The sequence below is a fragment of the Plectropomus leopardus genome, chromosome 14 (assembly GCF_026936395.1).
Source record: "Plectropomus leopardus strain MGB_pleo_1.0 chromosome 14, ASM2693639v1, whole genome shotgun sequence".
Lineage (NCBI taxonomy): Eukaryota > Metazoa > Chordata > Actinopteri > Perciformes > Serranidae > Plectropomus > Plectropomus leopardus.
In genome coordinates this window covers 18,718,906-18,730,046 of record NC_142189.1, presented here as the reverse complement: position 1 = coordinate 18,730,046, position 11,141 = coordinate 18,718,906, and the positions used below count along the sequence as shown (strand labels likewise).

Here is an 11,141-nt window from a genome sequence, read left to right as displayed (position 1 = left end):
AAATACACTCTTGGATTATAATAATAATCATTATTATGATTATTATTGAAGTACAAACAAACAAGCCACATTTTCAAATCCTGTTCATCAAGTAGCTTCTGCCTGGGGTTGAAAAAACAAATGTTAAAAATAATGAAACAAATGGGTTTTTTTGTCTTGAGGAACCTGAAAGTATTGAACACTTTTTATCCACGTCCAGTCTCACTACAATTTTGTCAAAATAACAGTGACTGGTTAAGTATGAAAACACATTCATTTATGTAAATGGAAAAATCAGAAACTCTTATGGTTTAGAAATCAATTTTAAAAAAGTATATTTCTTCTCCACAATTCTCAAATGATACACAAATCCAAAACGTTAATCAAAGTATGTCACAATATCAAAATGCAAGGATTGTTTTGGCTCTGCTGTCATATCGGTCTGCTGCATGGATTGCAAAAGAGGTTTCAAAGTATATTGCCTTAAATACATTTTTTCTCACCTTTTCACTTTTATTCAAATATGCATCTGTTGTTGTTTTTTTATTCATTGTAAATAGTTTTGCCATTTTGATTTTCTTCTGAATGTCCTTTATATCTGTCGATATTGTCTGGAAGAACAATACAATACTAATTCCCAAAAAGAATTGAAATTTATTTTAAAAATCAGTGATTTCAATAATGTTTCTGCCATGAATGTACAAATAAATATATACATGTATCATAATATTTTATTATAAGTTGAGTTTTGAATGTGGATGGTGCTGTTGTAAGGGAGCCAGGCCATTAGAGGGCGCTAATCGAGATGTCCTCTTATTTCCATGGTGATGAACGCAGCGGGGCTAGAGGTCAGAGTTGAATGTTTGACAGAAAGCTGATCATGGATTCTATATTTCATGAGAAAGTAAGTTAAACCGTTTAACTTCAAATATTTACCCCCGAGAATTTCACCGTGTTTAATCGGAAAGTCTTGGATCTTATGCCGGTTATGAGTTTACCGTCGCTAAGTGGCCGGTGTTGAGAGATTTGTGTTAGTGTGTGGCAGTATTGTTGTCCAGGCAGCTAACATGCTAACTGCACCTGCTAGTTAGAGATTATGAAAAGTTTCTTTTCAGCAATGACTAACAACGCAGAAAGCTTTCTAACAGCCGAGAGCGTGTTATCTTTGTCAAGTTGGTACACGAACCAGCTTAACACAGCTATCTGGTTTTATAAAGAAGTACTGAGAGTAGTTGTGCTTGTTGTTTCCGTAAGCTAACTGTATGTGGCTCTGCTGGTGTTTGACTGTTACCGTGTAAAATTTAAGTACTAGCATCAGCCAAATCGGTGTTAATAAAGCCATGCAAATAGTTTAAAAACAAACAGGTCATTGTCCTGTCGTGTTAAAAGTGCGATCTGTATCGGTGTCTTATTGAAAACACTCCCTCATTTGCAGCAAGAGGGCTCTCTTTGCGCCCAACACTGCCTCAACAACCTCCTGCAGGGTGAGTATTTCACCCCTGTGGATCTGTCCTCCATCGCTCATCAGCTCGATGAAGAGGAGAGGATGAGGATGGCTGAGGGAGGTATGGCCAGTGAAGAGTATAGGACCTTTCTACAGGTGAGGAGGAGACATAAAAGTGAATGCTAGTGCAGCAGCCTTTATCAAATAGTTTCCAACTTTATGTTGTGTTATTGTGTTTCCAGCAACCATCTGGGAACATGGATGACAGCGGGTTCTTTTCAATACAAGTGAGAGATTCCCTTTTTTATTGTTACCTAATAACAGATCAGTAACCTTTTGAAGTTAGTAATATTAATTCTCTTTTCTGTGATCGAATTCCTCTAGGTTATTAGCAATGCACTGAGAGTGTGGGGCTTGGAGCTCATCCTCTTCAACAGCCGGGAGTACCAGACCATGATGATTAATCCAATGTAAAGTTTTCTAGACTTTACTGTGTAATATCTTAATCTGTTGTTGTATTAAAATGAGTGACCCCCCACCCCCCAGTCAGTCTTTGACACAACACTGTAATCCCACAGCCACAGTTAAAATAGTTGGTGACAGCTATTTCTACCTTAATTCCAACTGTTTAACATACCAATTTACCTCTTGCTATGTTATTATATGTACAAATTTCTATATTTTTCAAGTAAATATACTACAAATCATGTTTGTATTACAGTTATACTGTTTAACTATCAATTATGGACATAGAGTATCTGTTTTTGATATTGTGTGAATTTTATTTTATCTAACTTTTATTGTTGAGGGTTTTTTATTCTTTTTTTGTCATCTAACCTGTTATTTAACTTTCTTCTTTTGCTTCGGACCCTTGAGCTGCTGTAACGTGTGACTTTCTTCAGTGTGAGATTAATCAAGTTTTTCTTGTCTTATCTTCCAGAAATGAGAAAGCCTTCATTTGCAACTACAAGGAGCACTGGTTTACTATACGCAAACTTGGACAACAGGTATGAGGCACTTGTTATCATGAGCAATCCTAGTGCAGCTTGATTTACTAAATAAAAACACTGTTTTGTTTTCATTGCAGTGGTTTAACTTGAATTCCCTGCTGACTGGACCAGAGTTGATATCAGACACCTATCTAGCCCTTTTCCTTGCACAGTTACAACAAGAAGGTATCATAAAAGCGACTTTTGTTTATACAATGTTAAGTTGTTGCAAAGCAGACACGATTCTGAAAGTTGAATTTTCTGCAGGTTATTCCATATTTGTGATCAGAGGAAACCTGCCTGAGTGTGAAGCAGAGCAGATTCTCGGGATCATGAGGGTGCAGCAGCAGCAGCGACCAAGGCTTATTGGAGAGGATGAATCCCAGACAAGTGCAGGGTATGTGTGTGTGCAGAGAGTAAAATAGGGAGCAGAGACACAGATTAGTTTATGTTTCAGTTGCTAAAAATAAGTTTGTTTTTACTGACTTGTTGCAACTGATTAAGTCTTGCACTGTGAGCAGCAGGTCAGCAGCTCTGAACCAGACGGAGATGGCCTTTGGTGTGGAGGATGAGGTTGTGGATGATGACGATGAGCTGAAGAGAGCTCTGGCACTCAGCAGACAGGACATAGATGTGGAAGATGAAGAAGCTGATCTTCGCAGGGCCATTCAGCTGAGCATGCAAGGTAAAGATGAACAAGAAATGAGTTAAAGTGGCCCTTTGCTGCGCGTCTTTCCCCCCTCTCTGTCCCACCTTACCCATCTGTCTCAAAATAAAGGGAAAATTCCCCCAAAAAATAATCTTTAAAAAAAGAATGAATTATCCAAAGATTTTAAAATATAGTGTTTCGTCGTCCAGTTGATTTGGTGGAAATGCTGATCTCTTAAACTCACGATTCTTTATACATTTACTGCATATTAACAAGGCTTCACCTCTATATCATCATATCAGTGAATCAGTACGTTTTCAGTCTTGTTTTCAAAAGTTGTGTTCCAGGTTCACATTTATACATTTTTTTGAGGATATACATTTATGGCAGTGTTGACATTATGTGTTTTACAAAAGGCAATACTGATATTGGGCCCTTGTTTTTCTAATATCATAGGAGCAGTGTTGAGCAACATGTCTTCAGAGTCCGAAATGGGGAATGTGAAATCAGGGAGCCAGGCAGCAGGGAGTGCTGGAGGACAAAGAGAAGGCCAGAATGAGGCGCTCACAGCCGAGGAGCTGCGGAAGAGGAGACAAGCCTATTTTGATCGGTAGGTTTAACTGCATGCCTGGTGACTACTGTACAGGGGGTGAACACAATGTTGTAAACACTTCTGAGCAAATCAGTTATAAGCACTGATTTTTTTTAATTCTATAGTGTAAACGTGTCCTCGTGAAAACGTGTTATTGAAAATAACTGGCATTTTTTTGTTTGGGACTACCTTTATTCAATAGCGTGGTTGTTCAATTCGAGAACTTGACACTTAGATTTCACATTCAGATTTTGTAATGCTTTCCCTCAAAACCCTGCCTTCTCACTCAAACAGCCCCCGCCTGCGCTCCGATTGGCGCTGCTTCTGCTGAAGTTGAGTGATTACACTCAGATACATTGTTGCTTGCACAAATTTCCTGTCCTGCAGACTCAGGCTACTCTCAGATTTCTCCTCTGCTCTGGGTATAGTGCTGACCAGTGAAACGATCCCCGCTTTGTTGCAGGCACATTCACTTTACTTCTGAGAGCGCCCCGTATGTGAGTGATGAAGCCGGTTAAAGAGTAAGGGTTCGTAAGGGATGCTCTAAGAAGTAAAGGGAACACACCCGCAAGAATGCAGTGATCATTTCATTGGTCAACACTACAAAAAAGGCCCACATTTTTGAGGCCATAATGTTTTTTGTTGTGATTAATTCTTTTTATAGCTGCTTGAAGTATTCATGGTATTGTGCCCACCCCGTTTGAGTAAGTGGAAAATGAACGTGCAGGTTTTGATACAAATTCCCCCTGTTGACGCGTTAGGCAGCAGCAACAAGCTCAGCCGAACATTCCCCAACAACCAGACACAAAACCAACAGGTGGCTCAGGTATGTACATCAGTTTTTTTTTTTAATATAAATAGCACAGATTATTTAATGAATTTGATCTTATAAGCCTATCCAAGAAAGACATGAAATATCACTTACCTAAGTCCTCTCTTGTCTTCCAGTCTCAGTAAACACTGGCTCCAAGGAGGACCAACAACAAAAGCCCAGCCAGTGAAGATGTGCGAGTATGTCTGTGTTGTTTACCAGCTGCCTGGATTGGCAACCCCGCACAGGGGTAGCTTTGCTCCTTCCTCTAACCTTTTGCACATGCGAACATAAGGACAGTCAGAAGGCTGACAGGTTTCCCCCGGTTAGTTCGCTGACAGGCTTTAGAGAAGAGAACAACGACAAAGAAAAGGCAGCAGTTAGTCCAATCTAACTCAGTGAGACACTGACGCTGGGAAAAGGGTGACCACAGAACTCATAATGCAGTTAATCCAAGTTTGCAATTGCCTTTTTACCATGGCGCCTTCTATTTCTATTGTATATTGTTCTTTTTATTCTCATTTTTTCTCTGGAAGAGATGGAAAGGAATCTTCAGCATACGAAGAGTGTGTTTACTTGTTTGGAGGTGAATACGTGCAGAGACGGGTGTTCTGTGAAAGCCATAGGAGACCAATTTAAGACAACAGATGAAAGTTTGATAGATAATGACAGAGCCCCATACCTTCACAATGTAGGACACATGATGTGATTCCAACACCTGCCACACTAAAACACAAGTGTAGTTTTGAAAACATTTCTTGTACTGAGATGCATCTTTTAGCCAGCAGCACTAACATATGTGGGTCTTTTATTTCTGACTTCATCACTTATTTTACTTCAGAACATCTAAGATTGAACTCTCAAGATATTTAGACAACATATTTTTGATGTTGTGGCTTTGTTATTACCTTTAAGTGTAGGCGTAATGAAATATAGGATTACACGGCTCACAAACACTTAATTTTAGGGTGTTTTGTCTATTTTGGATGGGCTGAACAATATAATTCTATAGAGATACTTGCTGAATCTAAGATGCTTTTGACTGATACATCACTTTTCATATCTTGTTCAGAATAAGTTGACATGTAATGGGGAACAAAGACTCTGTAAACACCATGAAACTGCAGCTGATGGATAAATACGTAGTTCATTTCTCCAGCACAGTACGATCACTTAAAACCAAAAGAAAGTCTGACATGTCCGACCTGCCCATCTGGTGTCTGTTGTTTCTCCTCATCAGTATTTGTCATGACCCGTTTAGGTTATTTATTGTTAAGAATACTTTGTTAAAATGCTAATTCTCCCTTTGATGTACCTTTACAAACAATTCTACCCTGAAATACTTTTTTTTTTTTTTTTAATTTGCACTGATTTGACTTATCCTGTATTCCAATAACACTTAGAGCAATGTTGTACACGTTAGTTGTACAAATATAAATTAAATTGCACTGAGGTTTCCACTGTTCAAAGCTATGGAGGCCACTGGCTTATTGGTGACCCTTTGACATAACAGTAAAATAGCGAGAATGAAGGGCGACAGTTACTTAACCTCATAATTTGTATAATTTAAAACCCAAAGATAAAACGAAGCATCAAATGTGTGTCACCATGTGTTCACTTTGAAGAGTTTGTTGAATTTTTTTTTTGCATTCAACTCTGACTGATTTTGTTTAAAATCTCTCTTTTTTTATTCTCTGCAAGCGTACATTAAGTCCTAAAAACTAAAATAATGTTGCAACACACAATGTAGATGAATAGACCACATCATAGCATTAAAACTGATAGGTTTGTTTACAGTTGTTATTGTTTTCTAATGACAGTTCAGCATGAATATATCTTGATGCCTCCACAGAAGTATTTGATGTCACTCAAAGTTTGACTTCTTGTGCTGGATGATTTTCAAGAAAATTCCTGTATTGTTTTCATTTACTTTGGATCTGTTAAGCTTTTTTTCTATTTAAGATGCACTCGCAAAAGAGTGTAAAATGTTGGTAGTTTGGTTTTTATCATTTGCATTATTTCCAGTCACCACATTCTTATAAGTACTGAATTTTTGTTACTTTCATATGTTATCATAGCACATTATTTCTTATAATGCAACAGTGTGGAAGATTAGGGGGATTTAGTGGCATTTAGTGGTGAGGATCGCAGATTGCAACCAGCTAAAAACTTCTCATGGTCAGAACTCCATCATTGTTCACTGTTCAGGAGGTTTTAACTGGGAGCCAGATTATCAGCAGAGGTCTCTTCCTCTCCATAGCAAATGGACCAGGTTATTAAAACCGGTATAAAGACTCAATAAAGCAGTTTCATCGTAAATAAATCAGTGTTTGTGAGTTGTTGTTAAGCAGCTGCTAACTACAGTGTCAGACATGACAACGTAAATGGTCCTATCTAGTGTCAGTGTTTGGTTTGTCCCTTCTGGACTACTGTAGAAACATGGCAGTGCAACAGGCAATTTCCGTAAACGAGAACCTGCTGACTATGTAGATATAAACGGCTCATTTTGAGGTAGCAAAATCACAACAATTCTTATTTGCAGGTGATTATAAACTACAGAAAACATGCTTATCATATTACATTCCACTTCTGCCAACATATCCCCCTAAATCCTACACATTGGATCTTTAATGCAGCGTTTACCGCACCTGTCCTGGAGTAACCCATGTCCTGCGTGTTTCAGATCTCTCCCTGCTCCTTCACATCTGATTCAAATGGTCAAATCATCATGAATCCCTGAAGCTGCTTGATAGCAATATGATCATTTAAATCAGCTGTGCAGGAGCATGGAGAGATCTCAAACATGCAGGACAAGGGACACCCCAGAAGAGGTTTTTGGGGAAAAGTGGGTATTTCATGTGTTAGTTATTGTTCCGGGATTAAAGTGACATTCACTCCTCCTGAAGTCTCACATGTCTGTTTTTTATTTGTTCTTGTGACATCACCTCTGGGGAAAAAAAGAGGCTCTGAATGTTTGAAAAACAGCTCCATTTGGAACAACTCAACGCGTCGTGTTTTGTGGTTAATATGTAACGCTCAGAGCACACTTGCACTTTGTTTCCCCAAATAATAGATGGAGCTTTCAGATCTTGCACAAGCTGAAGGGTACGTACGACAGTTGATCTTGGAAAATATTCTTTAGAATTATCTATTGCATCCATAAAAGTGTTTTGGTGGTAAAGTTATCATCTCTAATCTGCATTGTTTTGGGTTAGTTAAGTTACTGTTCAGTTGTGCTTTTCATAATAATCTTTTGACATCTACTTGTCTTCATATTTCAGATTGTGCAGCCAAACATCTCAAAATATGCTGGTAAACAAAATGAAGATGGCATTTATTTGCATTGTAACCTTCATGTGCTTTCTCGCTCCGGTCCACCAAGCGCGCCTCCCGGATGCCACCATCGCAGATCTTTCCTTCAAAAACATGGACTTTGCCATGAACCTATACAGAAAAATATCCAGCTACCATGACAAGAACATCTTTTTCTCACCCCTGAGCATCTCTACCAGCTTTGCTGCTCTCTTAATGGCCACTGATGGTGTCACGCATGAGGAAATACTGAAAGGACTCAACCTGGAGCAGCTGGAGCGGGCCGACCAGCCAGAACTTATACCTCAACTCTTTCAGCTGCTTCATGAGAGCATCACACAGAATGGATCACTGAAGCTGGACCAAAGCATGGGCCTCTTTATACGCCAGGAGTTTGAGCTGCAGGTGATGTTTCAAGAGCAAATCAAGATGTTTTTTGACGCTGACATCAAAACTGTAGACTTTGCGGACAGAGAAGGTAGTGTCAGATTCATCAATGAGTATATCAAGAACAAGACTGAGGGCAAAGTGACGGAGATGATTTCCACCCTGGATACACAGACGCAACTCATGCTAATCAACACCATTTTCTTCCAGGGTAAGCTGGTTCAGTTTAGAACTTCATCTTTGTGCTTTGACTCCCATTTGTGTTTTGACTTTTGACCTATAGTGCCCACAATTAAACTAACAGTATTATTTCCTCTACAGGTACCTGGAAGCTGCCTTTCAACCCCAATTTCACTGAAAATGCATCCTTCTACATTGACAACTATAATATTGTGCAAGTGCCAATGATGTTTTTGGAGGATAAGTTCTACATGATGGAAGATGTTTCTCTTGGTGCCAAAGTGCTGAAGCTGCCGTACCAGGAGGGTGTTTCCATGCTTATCCTACTCCCCAACAAAGGCATGGACTACACTGTCATTGAAGAAGGGATCAATGCTAAGAGGTTCCTCAGCTGGATCAAAAAGCTGCACAAACTGTAAGTGGAGAAAATCATAATAAAGCATGCTGTCCTGTTGTTTTTCCGCTGTTTTGTTGTCTGTATTCTGTTGTTTTTGAGCACTTTGTGACATTTTCTCCAGAAAGTTGCTGTTAAAAGCACCTAGTAACAAATGCATAATATTAAATACCTACAGCAACAGATTAACAAGCGAGTGTACTCAACATGTCGTCTCGTTCACAGCAAACTGGAAATCAACCTGCCTAAATTCAAGATGGAAGAGTCGTATTCCCTGCACAATCTCCTACCGGACATAGGCATGGCCAGTATCTTCAGCAATTCAGCCAATCTGACAAAGCTGAGTAAGGAAGAAGATCTCAAAGTGTCAGAGGTTAGTTTTCAATGTCACCATCCTGTACAGAATACTACCTCCATATTCCAACCTTTGCAGATAATAACTTTTAATTTTTTTTAATCTCCACTATAAAATCCCAGGTGCTTCACAAGGCAGTGATCGAGGTGGACGAGTCGGGGACCACAGCAGCAGCTGCCACAACAATGGGCATCATTCCATATTCCTTACCCAGGGCCTTCATTGTCAACAGACCATTTTTCTTCTTCATATATCACGAAGACACAAACTGCCTGCTGTTCATGGGCAGGGTGATTGACCCCACCAAAAACTAGCAGTCATGACTGTGCTGTTTGTGTACTGAAGTGGTTGCACGTGTCGTTGTGTTTATTTAGGCTTTTAAAGGGCTGCTTTGGTGCATTTTTCAATTTAAAATTTAAAATGCTCATGCTGGTCTGTTCTGTAAGCCTACCTACCTACATGTAATCCCTATTAAAAAAGAACTTATGTTAGTGTGCCTTTTTTTGGATTTAATCAAATCTTTTCAGCTCTCAAATACAGATATGTGCAAAATGCATACTAAATGAGAGCAGTGTTGACTATATACAAGTGAGCTCAAGGATATTTTTGCTTTTTGACCTGTAATTAGGAAAACATTTAAATATTAACATTAAAAAATAACACTTAAAGGAATATTGTCAAAACCATTAACCTTTTTTTTTAAATGTATTATTGTATGCAGATAACTTACAAACCTTAACAGAAAGCTTTATCAGAAAATGTGAAACAAGACCCTTTATTAATTACCTGATCAGATGCATATGCACATCTAAGGACAGAGGGATGTTGTATGCTGTAAAGCCCTCTGAGGCAAACTGTGTTTTGTGATAATGAATAATAATAAATAAAACTAAATTGAATTGAATAGGTGTAGATTTTCAGGGGTACACAGGGGTCATCTCCTTCAATACTTTTGAATGTACTGTACATATGTCCCCCTCAATAAAAACAAAGTATGGGGGTGCCCATTAGCTCACCTGGTAGAGCAGGCGCCCGTGTACAGAGGCTGCGTCCTGGCCGCAGTGGCCACAGGTTGGACTCTGGCCTGTGGCCCTTTGCTGCATGTCATCCCTTCTCTCTCCCCCTTTCACACTTGATCTGTCCTATCTGTAATAAAGGCAAAAAGCCAAAAAATATATTTTAAAAAAGTAGCAGAGGACTTCAATACTTAGAAAAAACAAATGAGATATGTACATCATGCACTGATGCAGACAAGGCACAAATCTGTAAATGAATATTCACTAGAATGCAGAAATTAAGTTAAAAGTGACAAACTTGTGAGCATTTGTTGAATACTTGATGGCTCACCAACAAGATGCTTTTCACAACCTGGTGTTATGAAAGTGTTCTTATTAATAGACTTTAAATTATGTATAAAGCATAAAAGCTCCCATATTGGGAAAAGTCAGGCAGGCTATATAAAAACTGTGAGTGTAGCAAAATGTTTGATCCACAGAGAAATTCAGAAACAACCCGTCAGGACTAATGTAAATTTGTATGATACAAATATATTAAATAGACAGTTTTAAATTGAAACGTAAACACCTATTTAGACAGAGTGCCAGAGATATGATGGCTTTTGAACATTAAAGCATGTCAAGTATGAACCTGAAAATTAGCACAATATAGGATAGATTTTTAATTATTAATAAAGTCATAATTTACAGTGTAAACCTTTTATTATGAGAGTAAGTGGTACCAGCACACCCAAGATACCTGAATCTTATTAATATCTAATTTTATGAATATAATCACTATATCTTTAGATACCAGGCTACTGAACGAAGATTTTAAGATATTGTGATTGTTTTACTGATAAGACAGGATCTGACTTAACACACAGCAGCAGGAAAGACTTATTACTTACAGTGAAGAATAAATAACGACTAATATCAGCAGGAGAAAAGTCTCTGTATCTGCTGTTCGACAAATAAAGTTTTTCAAACCACGTGATCAACACTGTCATGGCTGCGCCCTCGTGTCATGCGTGGCTGTTGACACTTGTAACAG

General features: G+C 38.6%; 2 protein-coding genes across 2 annotated transcripts; both read left to right on the top strand.

The window, feature by feature from the left end:
- The first annotated feature begins 778 nt into the window (after positions 1 to 778).
- atxn3 (ataxin 3) lies at positions 779 to 7,364 on the top strand. The gene is made up of 11 exons (XM_042500559.2): positions 779 to 883; positions 1,415 to 1,579; positions 1,666 to 1,710; positions 1,808 to 1,893; positions 2,364 to 2,430; positions 2,511 to 2,598; positions 2,680 to 2,809; positions 2,934 to 3,097; positions 3,518 to 3,671; positions 4,415 to 4,479; positions 4,602 to 7,364. Exons 1-11 carry the CDS (start codon positions 839 to 841, stop codon positions 4,652 to 4,654), a joined length of 1,062 nt encoding a protein of 353 aa, XP_042356493.1. The 5' UTR covers positions 779 to 838; the 3' UTR covers positions 4,655 to 7,364.
- Positions 7,365 to 7,422: 58 nt separating this feature from the next.
- On the top strand, positions 7,423 to 9,583 carry serpina10b (serpin peptidase inhibitor, clade A (alpha-1 antiproteinase, antitrypsin), member 10b). The gene is made up of 5 exons (XM_042500556.2): positions 7,423 to 7,569; positions 7,746 to 8,374; positions 8,485 to 8,758; positions 8,963 to 9,110; positions 9,215 to 9,583. The coding sequence occupies exons 1-5, from the start codon at positions 7,538 to 7,540 to the stop codon at positions 9,404 to 9,406; spliced, it is 1,275 nt and encodes a 424-aa protein (XP_042356490.1). The 5' UTR covers positions 7,423 to 7,537; the 3' UTR covers positions 9,407 to 9,583.
- The last annotated feature ends 1,558 nt before the right edge of the window (positions 9,584 to 11,141 follow it).